This window comes from Phoenix dactylifera, chromosome 3, assembly GCF_009389715.1.
Source record: "Phoenix dactylifera cultivar Barhee BC4 chromosome 3, palm_55x_up_171113_PBpolish2nd_filt_p, whole genome shotgun sequence".
In the NCBI taxonomy this organism is placed as follows: Eukaryota; Viridiplantae; Streptophyta; class Magnoliopsida; order Arecales; family Arecaceae; genus Phoenix; species Phoenix dactylifera.
The window spans coordinates 19,716,802-19,734,349 of record NC_052394.1 but is presented as its reverse complement, the minus strand read 5'-3'; the positions used below and the strand labels follow the sequence as shown (position 1 = coordinate 19,734,349).

The 17,548-nt window shown below is 38.6% G+C and overlaps 1 protein-coding gene and 1 long non-coding RNA gene across 5 annotated transcripts; both read right to left on the bottom strand.

The window, feature by feature from the left end:
* Positions 1–2,097: 2,097 nt before the first annotated feature.
* On the bottom strand, positions 2,098–3,878 carry LOC103721959 (EPIDERMAL PATTERNING FACTOR-like protein 4). 4 transcript variants are annotated; one of them, XM_008812353.4, is made up of 4 exons: positions 3,743–3,877; positions 3,433–3,582; positions 2,896–2,930; positions 2,098–2,563 (listed from the first exon to the last, which is right to left on the bottom strand). In XM_008812353.4, exons 2-4 carry the CDS (start codon positions 3,569–3,571, stop codon positions 2,372–2,374), a joined length of 366 nt encoding a protein of 121 aa, XP_008810575.2. In that variant the 5' UTR covers positions 3,572–3,582; positions 3,743–3,877; the 3' UTR covers positions 2,098–2,371. The 4 variants fall into 4 exon arrangements, 3 of the variants coding, with proteins under 3 accessions (XP_008810575.2, XP_008810577.2, XP_038980842.1); XR_005511189.1 differs by having other exon boundaries at positions 2,098–2,930; positions 3,743–3,878; XM_008812355.4 differs by having other exon boundaries at positions 3,442–3,878.
* Positions 3,879–13,725: 9,847 nt separating this feature from the next.
* LOC120110093 lies at positions 13,726–14,400 on the bottom strand. Its single transcript, XR_005510845.1, has 2 exons — positions 14,103–14,400; positions 13,726–13,972 (listed from the first exon to the last, which is right to left on the bottom strand). It is a non-coding gene; the product is annotated as an uncharacterized LOC120110093 (long non-coding RNA).
* Positions 14,401–17,548: the final 3,148 nt, after the last annotated feature.

Below are 17,548 nucleotides of genomic sequence, written 5' to 3'. Positions count from 1 at the left end.
TCATTATGCTTTGACCAAGTGCAACTTAATCAAAGTTGGAATCTATGAAATGAAAACTAACACTGTTCGACTATATCATTGGACTGGACCAAGCTAAACCGCTCCAAACATCATTCTGACTCGAGCATACTCCATTGCACTCGAGCCAAGAGGCAACCTTTAATAGTGCCCATTTGGAGGCAAAATTGAGCACTTGCGTTAGAACTGTGGAACTCCCATACATGATCGCCGGACTGGAGCTCGTCTCCCTAACTCCACTAGTGTCTAATTTCAGATCAGATTTTGCTGACACGTTGAGCCATGTCCGTACACAAGCAATAATATAGTGCCAGTCCACAGTTTAGAGGACTATATTTTCTCTCGAGTCCCGGGCCGGATAAGACCAATGGTCGGAGTCCACAATGGTGCAGGCCCGTCCTTTTTGCTCATAAGGAGGCCCTATCGATGCTTAGTTGGTCAGATTCCCGATACCGATCCTAATCCATTCAAACATAACTATAAATAGTACAAATTTAATTATAAATAAATCAAACCAAATAAAACGATATTACAGTATAACTTAGTTTACCTATTCTGATACTTGCTGCACCCAAAAAAATTATTTACATTAATTTTTTTTTGATAGTTGATCCTATATAAGTACTCAAAATCTATCCGATGCATAGCCGATGTGAGGCTGGACATACATCCATATAGATTTTTACATGAGGTCTCTAATATAATCATCAAGAAATACTATAAACAAAATAATTAGGTATCTTCCTAAGTCTATATAGTTAAATATATTTAATTTGGTAAGACCATAAAATCACACAATAGAAATATGTTCATGTGATATCATATGTCAGCCCTCCATACAACACGTATTTTGGGGCATCTTCATAAGTTTGGCCCTCAAACCAATTCGGGAGACCCGTAGAATGGGACGGTTGATGGGTGATGTTCAGACAGGACACGTGTTTAGAGAGGTGAACAGGGCTGCAGACTGAATCGCCTCCTTTATTGCCCGGCATTCCGAGAATTTTTTTTGGACATCTGCATCAGACGTTCATCCTTCTTTGTACCTTTTACTTTTTCACGATTTGGCAGGTTGTACTTACGTTAGAGTTATATGAAATGAGTAGCCGCTTTTACCCAGAAAAAAAAGGTCTGTAGTTTTGAAAAAATTGGGATATTCACTACATGTTTCAAGGGTTAGGATTAAAAAATCAAGAATGCTCAATCACATTTGATCATAAAGTATTTTGATAAGCATAGGAGAGGTACGTACAATAACACCTAGCGAAAGAAAGAGGAAATAAAAATACTCGACATCAATTATTTTGTAATCGATAAAAGTTTTCTAGAATTAGGTATTGAATGATTTATTTATAGACTGCAAAACGCTTTTCAAATTTGAGGACAACGGAATAATTCATTATTAGTTTGTTTATTGAGAATAATTTTCAAGAATCATTTTGTCAGGAATCATTTGCACAGGTCTACTCATAACCACGGAATCATATGGGAGTTGGAGCATAACAGAGTTGAGTTTGGGTTTGTTAGTTATAATTTGTCACAATGATGGAAGTCTCTGCCTCTTGCCTTTCTTTAAAAAAAAAAAAAGAAGAAAATTAGCAATTCATAGCCAGAAACATCGATGGTTGACTAGGCGGCAAGTCACTCGGCCTCACTTGTAGTCCTTAACCAAGAAGACAGCATGGCCGCTCAACCAACACCCAATAGTCTTACGTTCTTTTAGCATAAAATGGCTCTAGTGCTTCAGATAAGCTTCAGATAATTAGTACTTTTTTGGATCGATGCTGAATAACAATAATTGCTTGGATTTGTTCTGTCTGGTTAAATGAGCTGCATTGAGCTGGATAACGTAAAAAGCTTAATAGGCTGCGAAAGCACTGTTCTACCTAACCATGCCGATATCCTAATCGCAGGCCATCTTTGTTTGCACCAACTAATTAATTAAACTGTACCACCATGCGATGTCACAGAATAATTTTCTCAAGGAACAATGCAGACAACCATTGTAATTTAAACATCCCAATACGCTTCTGTCCTTCCTGAGTCGAAGTGTAAAATATGTAAGAGAAGAAGGTGAAGGTGAAGAAAATTAGAAAAAAATTTCCCCTACTTCAATAAACAAAAAGTCTGTACACTCATCTAAGAATTACACAAGTCTTCCTTTCTCCTCTTTCACACCCCATCATTAATTTCCATCTCATGGTCGATACATATGCGGGCATCATTTAAACTCTATGCTATTGCTACAGGAGAACTCTCAAGTAAACATGAGAACTAAGAAGAGTATTGCATAATAATTTTTCTTCTTCTAGTGTGGTGCTGGTGGTGATGAGGACAGAGAGAGAAGATGAGGTCAGGGCATGTAGAGCTTGTTGCCGCATTTGCACCGCCAGGCCTCCGGGTAGTACTCGGCGATCACCGGCGTGCCAGGGGGCACCGGAACGTGCACCGGGCTGCACGGCGTGCACGCCCCGCACTTGGACGTGCACAGCGGCGGATACGACCCCGGCCCGCCGCTCAGCTCCCGCCTCCGCACCGATACTCCCTGCGACCACCCCCCACCAGCTCACGTTAGCAACAGACCTTATACCGAGATAGAATTTGGCAGAACCCACGAGTCTTTGCTAACATGCGCCGCGGGCTCTCAGCCGGCGGCCTAAACGCGGCCATCGCCGCCGGTTAACCTAAACGGGTGCATTTTAGCCGGGGAGCGTTGATCTTGTACAATGGGCCGGCAAAGGCAGTCCGCATTTGATAGGGTGCTTATGGTTAAAATTAACATCTCGTAATTGTTGATTAGTCATAGAATATCGAGACTATATATATATATATATAATGGGTTAAAAGTGGCAGAATAGGGTGAAGAAGGAAGAGCACCTGAGTAGAAGAATCCGCTCTTGAGCTTTTATTCTCTGCACAAGTAACAGAGAGAAAAATAAGTAAGTAAAGTCCAGAACTAAAAGAGAGAGAGAGAGAAATGAACAGATACTTGAAAGACTGAGATGGAGCAAAGTCTAACATCTGAGACTCTTAGTGGTATGGCAGGGAAGTAAGTTTGATGTCCGAAACAGTGAAAATAGATTCGATGAGTCACATCTCAGTGAAATAACACTGCTATAGAATCTACTTGATACTAATAAAAGCAAATTCTTTGAATATGTCCTTCAAGTGAAAATAATGGCAGCAAATGAGCAAAGCTCTACAACCATCATACTTTCAGAAGAAAAGAAGAAGAAGAAGAGTTTGTGATTTGAAGTGAGTATCTTGTAAATTTTTACTAGCCAAGTTAACATAAGGTTAACTTCCAAAGAAGATAACAGAAACAGAGAGGAGCAAACAATGGAAATATGTTACATTCTTTGATAAATTTTCCAACTTCTCAAAAGAACGAAAAGAGAGTGATAACAATCGAACCTTGATCACCTGAATGAACACTCCTCCTGTTAGTAATTGGAATCAAAGCGCAAGCAGAGAAGAGGCAGATGAAAACCCAGCATAAAAGAGCCGACTTTGAGACCGATCCACCTCTCGTCCTCCCTCTTATCAACTCCATCAACACCACCTCTTAAACAAGTTAGAAGAAACCATAAGAGAAAAAAGAGCAGACGAAGAAACAAAGAACTCGAGATCTCAAGCCATATCTCCTCGTTTTCCCGCTAACTGTAGCAGCGCCAGATCTCAGGCACTACCAATCGAACAAGACAAGCAGAGAAATATAATATACATTTGAGAACCTCTCTCTCTCTCTCTCTCTCTCTGGTTCGCCCGCCCTCGCTCCGTGTGTTTCCTCGGGGCTTTTTGATCCTCTTCTCCACCTCTCTGTGTGTCTTGTGAGAAACCGGAAGGAAAAATCTCCTGATAGACTCGCTCGTTTAAAGTTTTATATCAGCTTTTTTCTGAAATGACGGATTTACCCGCTCATTTAGTTAAAAAATAGAATCCACGAATTTATTGATTGAGATCGTCCGTAGGCTCTCTTAGGGACCATCTGGGCGTGGATTTGGGCTGGTTAGGCTTGGTTTCGACAGAGACAGCCTAACTTAATTATAATAGAGTTCTTAATTTTTTTAGGTTATTAACATTGTCCTCATGATTCACTCAACTTTACCATCTAAAGATCTAATTAAAGAATTGAGTTATGGCTACATTGTCAGATTAGAGGGCAATAATTTAATAACATCAACTGAATACATGGTACTTGTGGTCCAATTTATCACCCAATGCTTGTCAATTTGTTGTTTTGAACCTTTTTGATTGTTCGGTTCGCATGGGCTTCAATAAATAGATTGGTGCTCGCGTACTCTAAATTTTTGCCATGGAAACAAAGTTAGATATCAAATAATAGAAAGCAGAAAACAAATTTGCATGATGCAATATTTTTTTCAAAAAATTGAAAAAACTTTTATAAAGCAACGCTAATAGATATATTCTCATTCTATTATATAAATATATGTTGCAATATCGTGAATATAACTATGTCATATCAACGTCTATTTTCAATCTATTACTATATAGACAATTTAATATGCATCAAAACTTGGTTATTATTTACATCAAGATCGATACTAGACTTTATCGAAATGTAATAGTAGAGTTTAAACTATTTCTCACACCTTGTAAATATTCCTCTTATTGATTAATAAAGGCCAATGGATGCATTTCTCTTACTCAATCTCCTGTCAAAATAAAAAAAAAAATTACTCCAACTATTTGAAGTGGATCAGATCAACCTCTACTAGAAGTATACAGCCATCAAATTTTGGATTTTAGACAACAAACACAGGAAAAAAGATCACTAATCATGCATTTGGGACCATTCAATCAAATTATTTTGACATTATTGATGCTTGTATAATCTTTAATCTTTTTATTTGAAAAAAAAAGGATGGGAAAGCTGTGGTCATGAGCAAATAATTGGAAGTGAGAGGGAGGAAAGGAAGAGACGCATCGGGTAGTGGACTCTGCAGGCTGGCTCAGGCATCCCAAGACCCTTTGTCTCCCAAACCGTCCTTTCCCTTTTTTTTTACCGTTTTTATGTACCGCCCCCCCTCCTCCGTTAGAGTTATCCACTGCCCGTTTTAGCACTTTTACCAGGCCTTGAGCCGGCGATTAACCGGCCCAGCGCCGTGGTGGTCTAAAAACTCGGCGCCTCGTCAAGTGACCTCGCCGTCAGCGAGAAATCAGCTCGATCGAAGGTTTCTGGAACGAAGATTCGCTTGGGACGACTCCACCGATCAGACGATTCCGGCTGTCGGATAAAATGGGTAACATCGTTTGAACGGCCAGAAAAAGTCGATCTTTAGATCAAGGTAACGTCGCTTCCATGGGAGCCATGGGTTTGTCCTTTATGAGAATACTAGATGAATTCTTTTTGTCAAATTATTTATAGAAAAAAATATATAAACTGAATGAACATATCACTTTGATATAAAATTATTTTATAAATGTGTTGGTGTTCTTCCCGTGTTTTCTAGGAAAAAATTAATTAAAAAAATAAACTTTGATGTGACTCTTTTTTCTTCTATTAAAGATTTTCTATAAACTTTGATATTAAAAGTGATGCTTTTAGGCCATATGAACTGGAGCTAAGTATGGCTTATTGTCCAATACACTAAATGTCTAGTCTATTTTGTGAACCTTATCAAGCAAACCTAACATTCTATCTGTTTAATAGTCAATTCAAGGGAGTTTATCTTCTAGATTTGTGAAGTTTGGGATATTTCCTTGGAATGCCAACTTTCTATTTTGTACACATGGTTCTTATAACACAAGCTTAAACATCAATTACACAAAATTCAGTCAAATCACCTGCACAACAATATGCACCTTGAGACATTAATTAATAAAATTAATCATGCTCCCTCAAAGTGTCATAATTAATTATCTTTTCTGAGTCTCCTCTAAAATATTGATGGCAAATTTTCGGTAGCGTCCACGTACCAATTGCACTTTAACTTGCTTATAAATCAATGAAGCTAGACATACATATAAATTCATTGTTGACTTTCGGTGCATTTTCGCTAGATTGAGTAATCAATTGCCCTAGCATGATATACACCAACCAATTCTCTTCTCAATTTACGGCTAGAATATTACTATGCTCGCTCGTGGTACAACCTTACAAAAACCCCATTAGTACTTAATAGTTTATAATCTTAAGATAGTTTTAGAGGAATCATGTGGATCCATCTTAATCATAACCATTGCTAATTTTTCAGCATATGTGAGGCACATGTGAGGATTCAAGCAACCCCAATGCTCTTAATAGTCTTAATGGTTATTTATTCCACTACAAAACCTTAATGCTCTTAATGCTCCCATATGCGAGGCACCTCCATTGCTAGGTTTTTTTAGCATGAAGAGTTCTACCTCATGGTGAACCCCTATCAAATAATAATTTATTATGCTTCTATGATTTTTTTAGATATGGATGGGTCATTCTCGCCTTCCTAATTTATACCTAGCTCATCCTTTGAAGGTTGACTCCAATCAGGTTAAATCCTAATCCTTGCTTGAGTGGTAAGAGATGGTTGCATCCAAGCAACCACCTTAGTCTAATACGAGAAGATGATTACTACATAATAATTCACTTAATATCGAGGAGTTTCTCAATGATTCTATATCTAGCTTTGCATTTAAGAGAAATTGCAGTCCAAACAAACACATACCAAAATTTTAAAATATAGGCGTCAACTATTTAGCAAACATTTATCGAGTATTAAGTATACATATATTTCTCATTTATATTTATATGCAAGACCAAATATTTATTGAAGGATCCCTAAACATGTCTCATTCTATCAAAAAAAAAAAATCCAATTCGCTCTTACAAAATCGATGATAATGAAGTAGATTTTGATGCAAAATTTATATAAGATAAATACCTCCCCGAAACTCTTAAGTTAGAGACTTGTTTAGAAAAAAAATAAAGTTAACATTTATTTGTTAATCCTCCCAAAAGCCTTTTCCGCTCTTGCTCTCTGTCATTTGAGTCACACATGCACACATTTGATGTTATTATGTAAATTCTTGAGACTTCCGCGAATTTATAATGCAAGACAAGATACTAGAATCATAATAGAACCTGATTTAAAAATAAAAAGGATCTCTCTCTTCCAAGGAAAAGCGTGCCCCTCTTCCTCCCTTCGTGCCATAGTTGTCACCCAGAAAATTTTTGGTGCCACGGCTATCGAATTCCTTCCATGAATCACAGAATCAGCGAAGAACGTGGATGGAGGCAGACGGTTGCCTACATTGATTCCGTAATCCGTAGATCTAGACATAGCCTTTGTAGGTCCCACCACCTCGTTGTGTTGTAAAGCTGCGCCATAAAGGTGGGTCCCATGAACAGTCACAAAATTGGTCCCGTTGGCAGCGCTCCACGATGGGTAATAGCATGAGGGCTCTTCAGTCAATTTCCAGAAGAAATATCCGACCTCGCCGAGTAATTGGACTCGGACGAGTCGATTAGTCGCCAGCACCGCAGCTCTACGGGTGGTTCTATATACACCCCCCAAAAACCAAAAAAAAAATGCCCAAACTAACCTTTAGTGTAATTACCATATTGCCCTTGAAATTTTCTCAGTACACCCCCCTCCTCCTCACTGCCTCCGCCTCCTCCTCCGCCTCCCCCATCACCCCTCCGCCTCGTCTTCCTCCCCCCCTCCCCCCTGCGCCCGCTTCCTCCTCCTCCCCATCCCCCACCTCCCCGTCCTCCTTCCTCCTCCTCCCCATCCCCCACCTCCCCCCTCCTCCCCTCCACCTCCCCGTCCTCCCCCTCCACCTCCCCCTCCACCTCCCCGTCCTCCTCTCACTCCTCTTCCCCCACCTCCCCGTCCTCCTTCCTCCTCCTCCCCATCCCCCACCTCCCCCTCCGCCTCCCCCTGCCTCCCCGTCCTCCTCCTCCGCCTCCCCTCTCCTCCTCCGCCGGCGAGGTGCTCGTTGCTCGGGAGATGGCCGGGGAGGTGCTTGAGGCGAGGTTTTTTGGGCGGAAGGGAGAAGCCGGCGGGTGTTTTGGAGGGGAAGAGCGGGGTGGGGGGGGTTTGGGGGGTGTAGAGAGCAATTTAGGTGAGGGGGTGGGAAGGGTGGGGGGTAATTTAGGAATTTTCAATTTTTTAGGGGTGTCCTTAGCAAATGGGGGGGGTGTAGAGAGTATTTAATTTTTTTTTAATTTTTGGGGGGTGTCCTGAGCAATAGGGGGGGTGTATATAGAACCTAAGGATGAGATTTTACAGCATTGTCCTCCCTGGCTTCCCCTGAGTCACACCACATGCCCACAAGTCTGGTCAAAGGGTGAAAGATCACAAAATTTTTAGTGGGACCTCGTGTTCTTTTAGGAGGTGCTAGGCCTATGATGCATGCACGCAAAATTTTGTCTACATGCACCATGAGTCTCAAACTCCATGCCTTGCACATTCTATTAGATTCTGTATTTGATTTATGTTGGATCTATAATACAATTTACTAGACGATATGTTCTCAAGTATAGGTAGGTTTTAGCTAAGAGACTGGATTAGGTCATTTATGAGAATGAGTATATGTGAGAATTTGTGCGGGCGTCATTTGTGAAAAACATTTGAACTTTATCTCATTCGTCATTTGATTAATCATACCATACATGACAATTACATGGGACCAAACATCTTGGTTGTTATTCAGAGGATAACAGAAAAATCAAGCCTAACTTGGACTCTTTTGTCTATAGTAGTTAACCCCACACCTCCTGATTATAAGTCCATCCAACTAATGTTTCAGACACAGTAAAAGAACACATACCCTGCCACTTTGTGCACCCCATCATGTCTTCTAAGAGAATTAAGACCAACTGCATCTAGTAGAGGCGAATCATTTTCAAAAAACCAATAAGAGAAGCGAAATGTCTTTGTACACTAATTATTATAGGGGTTCCTGTGGAAGAAAGGTTCGGAATTTTTTTTTTTCGCCCCCTCTGAATGGAAGGGTTTGGAAAATGCGGCTAACAAGCTAATCCATTATCTACCACAATGTTGGAGGCCATTCTAGCTATTACAATATAACCATCTCCTTGTGTTAATTAGCATGTCAAGATCTCAGGCACCTGAAAGTGACTAGGAAAAGAAGCATCCCTTTCAAGCCATCACCTTCCATGTTACACAATATTCTCCAACCTCTCTCTGTTTGTCCCTTCTCTCTTTTACCAACCAACGCTGTGTTATGAGTTATAACACAGAAGAAAAAGACTCCTTCCCCCAACCTAAAGGTCTGGTCAAATTTAAGCGAGGAGTAGTTGATTCAGGGCAATTGGGAAGTCTTTGTTCTCTAGCTTTTGTTTGCACCCTGGCATTGCGCACCTTATCCCTTAATTATCTCTGAGACTCTGACGACGGCCCCAGTCTCCTCTCTTAAAATGTAGTAGCTCACGCACCAGAGAGACCTCCTTTTCACTTGAGTCCTGACAATGTTGGGAAAAGGATCCTAGACCACACAATTGGACATCCCATGAGTCTTCCAAGCTCTAGGGTCCCTCACCCTGTTAATTTGGTGAAACACAGAAGCTTTAATCCAAGATCATGGCATGCTGCCAGATATAGTTTCTCCCTCCAATTTATTGTGGTGTTAGTTTGCTAATGCCAGTTACTAGTGCATTTCAAAGAAATTCCAACACATTAGTGTCTGAAATGATATCTGAAATAAATTATAAACTACTCTACGATGCATGATTTTTTTTTCATTTTTAATAAACTTTATCAGAATAAAAATTGGAGATCACGAACATGCCGACAAGGGTGCTATATTATTAGTTGATATGTTTACATGTTTCCTGAATTGCTATGTTTGAGATGGCACATCATACGGATAGTATATTCGGTTTCATGACTATTAACATTTCTTAGACATTGAACCTTGAGTAATAAATATTACAGTTCTTCGAGGAACGACTGCAACGGGTGAATTCATGTAACTTAGTATTTTTCAACAAACTATTCTAACCCTATTCTACTGATTCTATTCGGATACTCCCCTCTGCTGTTCTCGTTCTGTCCTTCATCTCTCTCTCTCTGTTCATCCGTCCACTTCTTTACTTTTCTGCAATGTACCAACTGTCGTGCAATTCGTTCAGTTCTTTTGAATAAATTGGGTGGCTTCTGCCTCCCCCTCGTTCCAAAAAAACTAAGGGTACTAAATATACTCTGCTAGAGGTGAATTTATCTAAGTAAAATACTAGAATTTCTTAACGGGGTTAACAGTTCAGCTTCGCTGACAGGACGAATACCGAGTCTCTTCGCATGATACCTTAAACACATCAAGATGCGTGCAAGTGGCCTAATGCAAACCAGCTGTGCGTCCAATAATGTACATGTTATCAAGATCACCCTGCATGCATCTTCATCCATTTGATGTTCTGTGTTTCGTTTCATTATCAGAATTTTCACTTTATCTTCGTACCTTTGGCAACTACATTTGCCATCTGGTTGCCAGTGTACTCTAATTACTTCTGGCTATGTTTCCCTACACACACACACACACACACACACATATATGTAGACTCTGCAAAACTGTGAAGGAGCACATGTTCCTCTGTACCTGCAAGTGAGGTTACGTCTACGTACACATGCCATCTATTTATGTAATAACTAAGCCCTGGTTTTATTGGGAGCAAAACTGGGGGTGCACCACTGCCACGGTACGATAACTATCCGCATCCTTGGCTCATGGGTAGCCACCCCCATGCCCATGTGTCATAGCTAGTGTTCACGTCCCCCTCGGGTCTCTCGATCCCCTTCATCCACGAGTGCACGTGCGAATGCTTCAATAATTATTCAAAAGCTTTGGTGTTTGAACATTAGGAGGATCGGTGGGAAATTCAAAGACAGTCCTTTACTCCTTTCCAGTGGAGCCAGGCTTTTCGCGACCACCAGTACCGAATACCGATCCCCACCTTATTGGGTTTGGAGAGAACGAGAGAACTTTGCATGTGCATGGCATGGAGCTGCTCGTATATATGTGCATTAAAAATTTTATGTTCTAATGAGATATGATCAGAATGATCAAGATAAATCTAAGCTCTATGCCTTTGAGCATCAGATATAGCACGGGACAAATCACGTACGGCTGAACATGTCGCCATTTTGATGCGCAAATCACCAAGATATATTTCTTTTAGGTACGTAACTTAACACTACTTGAAGGGAGCCCTTAAGAGCGGTGATGGCTTTGGAACAATATATGAGTGGGCCCCCGCCTTTGTGCTCTCAAGTTACTTCTTAGGTTCCTGTGCTGCAGTTATTTGGATCTGTATAAATTGTGACCCACTATGTTTGTAGTAGTAGATGCCTGGATGGCATTAATAGGTGCTACCGTTTGACCTCCAGTCAAAGAGTTGAGCTGGGTGGATGCAAATAGTCTCATTTGATAATATGAAGTTTGAAGTAGTCTTGGTATATTGCATCATACATGCTGGAGCCACCTCAAACTTGAAGTATATCACATGTTGAACTACAAATTGTACGCAAACACTCGATCCTTTTGGGTCTTTTTGCCACCGAGGATCCATTTGACCCAGTCGTCGAGCGAAAAAGGATGCTGTGCAAAGCTGTTGTCCGTTCAGAACCGCCCTGAAAAACTCTGGCTGCATATGGGACTTTAATTCGTAGTCCGACTCTGACTTGAAATAGCAAAGGCGGAGAAGTCTTCTTGCCGGAGAGTGTCCAAAATAAAGCTTGGGGAGTAGAGAAGTGATAGCGTAATATCATGTTAGAGCACAAAAGCACGTATTTGGAAAGTCCTCCTAAGGATGGATTGTATAGGTGAGAGCTAACACCTACCGCCGAAGTATTTGGACATGTGGGCCGGCCATGACTGGCAGGCTATTGCACGTTCCAAGAATTATGCACCGGCGTTTCGCATGGATTCGAGCAGATCTAGTTCATTTAGTTTCGATGAATTCTGCCATCGCCCTGACAATGCTTGTGCTCAGTGGAAAGCCTAGAGCTTATTGTTATCATCCCTCTAGATATTTCATGATGTAGGCGTGTATCACATTGCATTCACGGAGACTTTGTCAGTTTGGTGCAGCTCTTTGAGCATGTAGGCAGATCATCCTTGTCCTCTGCAGCGAAGCATTGAAGGTAATAAGGAATACGGTTGATATAATCTAAATGAACAGATGTCTGGTGCTTGCACAAATCATACCACTCAAATATAAGGCAAAGAGATCAAATCAACCACTTCATGATAAGGGAGGACATTAGATATTTTAGATGCAATATATCCTAAGTCAAGATGGACCTCACACATTCTAGTTACAGCTACAGTAAAACTTCAGCTGCTGCATGACGAATACAATCAAAATGAGAACAATTAAAATGATATTCTTCATTCTGCTATCTATACTAGCCTATAGATAGCTGGAAGCTACAATTATTGTAATGTTTGATTTGATTTCATATTATTTGAGATTCTGTTGTAATATATTGGATTTGTTAGTATTCTTCAGTGATCGAGATAATATGTAGGCTGCTATTTATAGCCTAAGAAGAATGACTTGATTCCTACAATTAAGGGATATGGGGCAATATAGCTATAAAGGCAAAAAAAATGAAACTTTAGAATTTTGTTTTTGGTAGATGAAAGTTTGGAATTTTAATTTAAGGATCCAATTATCCAATTTTAATTTGAATTGGTGTTGGTACATTTTTTTGATTACGATGAACTAAATACTTGTTCGCTACAAATAACTGAATTTAGTGCTATACTTTATTAATTTTTTTAATTTTGATTCAAGGGAAAGAAACCGTGGAGCTGAAATAATGCTGCCTGATAGAATGGTATTGGACTAGTAACTGACAGAAAGCATTCCATTCCCGTCTATCCCCGATCAAACCTCCAGTAAAGGAACCAACCTTCAAACGGCCAAGCCCATTTCGCCGCCCTATCCGGATCCTTGGGGTTTAACCCCTTGAGAACTATCGGTTAAGGTCGAAGAAAGCCCTTTCGGTGCCCCCTTAAGAGAGAGAAAGGACTGATGGCCGAGCTTCGGGCTGGACCTGGCCCCCCAAAAAAACTAGGGAAGATTGACCAATCCTCGCATACCCGGGGCACCTCATCTTGTCATTTCGTCCTTGCTCATTCCCGTTAGGCCGAAGTGTTTGGCCTTTCCTTCTCCGCGCCCGCTCACGCTTCGCTGACCTATCACGTGGTTTATCGGGATTGGCGGATTTTTTTTCATGGAAATAAGCCTCAACTCAATACGACTAGTTAATTCAAATTATAGTCTAAGGCGGATTTCTTGAAGGTCACACTTGCCCTCCGAAAGCCATTCGTGAGAGGCTGCCCACTATACTCTCGCTTCGAGCCTTTATTCGCAAGAGGAAACAATTTCTAAATAAAGTGAATTAAAATAAAAAAAAATATTTCTTTTTTCCGTATGGGTTGTCCGGGACTCGAATCCGGAACTAGTCAGATGGAGTACTAGCTAGTAGCCTGGGTTCGAACTTGATATGAATCTTGTCACCGCATAATGTCGAATGTACACAAATACCGCGTCTTAAGTTTTTTGTGAAGAAACTCATATTTCTGACCTAAATAAAATAAATAAATAAATAAATAAATAAATAAATAAATAAAAGAAAAAACTCTTGTCTCCATCTTTTGTTAAGTGGGGAGAGATCATGAAGACAAACAAGCATATGAAAGCTAAGAAAAACTTGAAGCGAGGTAACTAAGAGATTAACATTTTATTTAGTTCCCATAAATTCTACCATACATCATTGAAACTAGGACATTCTTATTCTATTACAAGTTAGCCAAAGCTTGTCATTATTTATCTCTGTCCAAATGTTCTCCCTTTATAGCAAGTCAAGAGCTTATTCTTATCATCTGTCCTAGATTGATGCAGGCCTCCATCAGAGAGACTTCCTCGCTTTGGTGCAGCTCTTTGAGCATGTAGACAAGCAGGCCCCCATATCATTTCCCTCTGTCATCAAGCATCAAAGCTAATTAGAGATGCAGCTGGATATAATCTATGCTTAACGAGCAAGTGGCTCATAATAGAATCTATAATACCACCCAAGGGAGGATACCAGATAATATAATTTCGTTCTCACCTGGATCAAGTTGGCTACAGGAGGACTTGGCACACGCAGAGATACAACCGGAATCAGACTTAGCTGCAGAATGCTGACCATCACATTTTTGATGGCACTTTTCTACGCAAAACGGGAATGGGTTTCGAAAGAAAATGCATTCGTTAAAGCATTGGTCGAAGCATTGTGATGCCGAGCTTTGTCCAACAAGCAGGACTAGAATGGTAGCTACTGCGAAGATCGCCTTGACACCATTATACTCCATGACTAATAGCCTATGAGAAATCAGCAGGATGAAGCCTAACTCTGGGGAAAAAAAGCAATTTCTGAAGGCCCTATTTATAGAGGTTTTCTTGGTGGAGGGTGGGGAATGAATCTTTTGCATGATGTGATGATTTAATTTTATGTAACTTATGACTTTAAATGATCCAGACGATATATAGACTGCTATTTATAACGTGAGTTATCGATTAATAAATGTGTTAGACTGTACCGGCACAATATAGTAAATAATAATAATAAGCATTAAAAAAGTTGCTGATTTAATTTCATCTAATTTGATTATTTGGCAAGGACATTGGATTTGTTAATATATGGGTTGCTAATTATAACTTGAGAACATTGATTTGATCCCTACAATAAATGGAGACCACGCATTACACTAACCAAGGAAAAACCTGAATTTTTTGGAATTTTACTTTAAGAAGAATCTAATTTCTAAGGGCCTGTTTGGCTATTTCTATAAAATTAAGCTGAAAATTCAGTAAAAATTATAGATTGAACTAGTCCTACATCAAACAAACTCTATCCAATCCAAATTTTGCAGAAAGAAAAAAAAAACATCAATATATATATATATATATTTTTATCTTGCGGCTTATAGATTAGGATCTGAATTGGGTTTGGATAGACCGTTACAAAGTTGGGGATTTGGGTTGGATTTAGACAGACTTTTAGAAAATATAAACTAGATGAGCCAACAGGCTCGATTCTTATGCAAGTCCAATATGAATATCCAAACAGCCCTTAAATAAGTTCGATTGCCCCATTAGACAATTCTTGAATTGCTTTCAATTTAGTTAAGTCTCAGCTCTTTGGAATATTTTATGGCGAATTAGAACAACTTAACCACAGGATCTAGTTGGGTTGGTCCATACTATTCGCCTAATGAGGTACTATTTTTTGGGCCTCATCTGCTTGCAGAGGCTTCAAGTCTTCATAACCTTGGGTAAGCATGGGCAAGCCCTAGACCAGGCCTGCTAAAACCCAACCCAGGCCATAAATCTTGGTGAGATCAGGTCATTCATTTCCAATCATGAAGTGTCCTTTGCTCTTCGAAATCTTGGTTGATACATAAATATTTTGTAACAACTCTAGAGAATCTCATTGGTATGAGGACTTAGTTCCAGGTCTTATCCTTTGTACATATTTTTAATAAAGCTGGGGACAGGGGCGGCCCAATACATTTGGAGGCCTAAGGCGAATTCACTAAAAGAGGCCTTTTTAAAAAATAATAATAATTTTTTTAATAAATATAAAATATTTTTTTATTTAAAAATAATTCGTCTAGCTTTTTGAGATGCAAAATTACTAATCAAACTTTTGTACTCAAGATTCATTAAAATACTATTTTCAATCGATAATATAGCTAATCCATTTAATCTTTCTTGCGACATAGTTGACCGTAAATAAGATTTTATCAACTTTAATTTTGAAAAACTTCTTTCAGCAGAAGCAACTGTTACAGGTATTGTTAACAATATCCTGTAAGCAATGCATGCATTTGGAAAAGAATCTGTTTTTTTTATAAAACTTAAAATATCAATAGGGGTACTAGTTTCTATTTGTAAAACTTCTTTTAAAACTTTTAACTCTGAAAACAGATCAAGACCATCAATATCAGAATTTTCACCATGCTTTAAAAAGTTTTCAAGATTAAGGCAATACTTTTTCAACTCCTCTTCATTCAAAGATTTAAACTTTCTAAAATTAAACAAAAAACTAAAAATATCTTCATATATGGTGAATTGTTCAAACCTATTTTGAATTGAAGAAATAGCTTGATCTACTATATATAAAAAGTAATCAATTCTAAAAGATTCTTCGGTTGATCTTTCTATCTCATCATCACTATTTTCATCAAATTGTTTTTTCCTACGGATCACACGTTTTTCACGAAATGTAGGTTCTATTTTCATTTCAATTGCAGTTTCTTTAGATGAAATCAAAGCAGTCATGAATCCATTTTCTCTATAATTTTTCAAATAAGAAAGAAGATCTTTTAATTGATTTATAGCAACATCAATATGCATATCTTCAGATTGTAAGTTTTTACTAACTGAATTAACAGCAAACAATATATCATACCAAATATTCATGCCTAATAAGAATTCAAAATTTTCAATCTCATATGTAGCTAAGCATATGGCTTCACTCTTTGTTTTAGGATCTTCGCTAGTTTCTGCTAATTGAATTAAGGCATCTCTTATTTTAGGAGCTTGGTTTTTAATTGCTTTGACACTTTCAATACGACTTTCCCAACGCGTTTGTGATAAGGGTTTAAGAGTTAATGTGGATACATTATTTTGTAAAATTTTCCATCGTTTTGTAGAAGAAGAAAATAAGGTATAAATTCGTTGTATCACTCCAAAAAAAGATATAGCCTTAGGACATGAGTTAGCGGTATCACATAATACTAAATTTAAGCTATGACATCCACATGGTGTGTAAAACGCTCTAGGATTTATATCTAATAATCTTCTTTGTACACCTTGATGTTTTCCTTTCATATTAGACCCGTTGTCATACCCTTGTCCCCTTATGTCATTAACCTCAAGTTTATATTTTTCTAGTATATTTATAAGTTCACTAAAAAGACCTTTTCCAGTTGTATCATCTACTTCTAAAAATTCTAAAAAATATTCTTCTACTTTTACTGGACTTGTTGTAGTATCTACACATCTTAAAACTAGAGTCATTTGTTCTTGATGGCTTGCATCAGGAGTGCAATCAAGTATTATAGAAAAGTATTTTACTTGTTTAATCTTTTTAATTATTATAGTTTTAATTTCAGATGCTAACATTTGAATTAATTCATTTTGAATCTTATGACCTAAATAATGATTGTGAATTTTATCTTGTTGAATACGTCGAACATGCTCTTGCATTATTGGATCAAATTCTGCAATTGTTTCAATAAAACTTAGAAAATTTCCATTATTGCTTTGGTATATCTTTTCATTCTTTCCCCGAAATGCTAAATTATTTTTTGCAAGATTTTTAACAACAGCAATAATTCTTAATAGTACTTTTTTCCAATGGTCCTTTTCTTGGTTTATTTGTTCTTGGAGACTTTTATCAATTGTCTTGTTTTCTAACAATCTTACTTCTAAATCAATCCATTTATTCATGCTAGTAATATGTTCATTAGTTGTTTCATGATTTTTGAGCTTAATACCTAGATTTTT

Coding starts and splice junctions, on each gene's coding strand:
- LOC103721959 (XM_039124914.1), bottom strand. CDS start 3,571: ATGGAGTTGATAAGAGGGAGGACGAGAGGTGGATCGGTCTCAAAGTCG. Junction 2,931..3,432: donor TGTTCATTCAGGTGATCAAG/GTTCGATTGTTA, acceptor TTACTTGTGCAG/AGAATAAAAGCTCAAGAGCG. Junction 2,564..2,895: donor GAGCGGATTCTTCTACTCAG/GTGCTCTTCCTT, acceptor GGGTGGTCGCAG/GGAGTATCGGTGCGGAGGCG.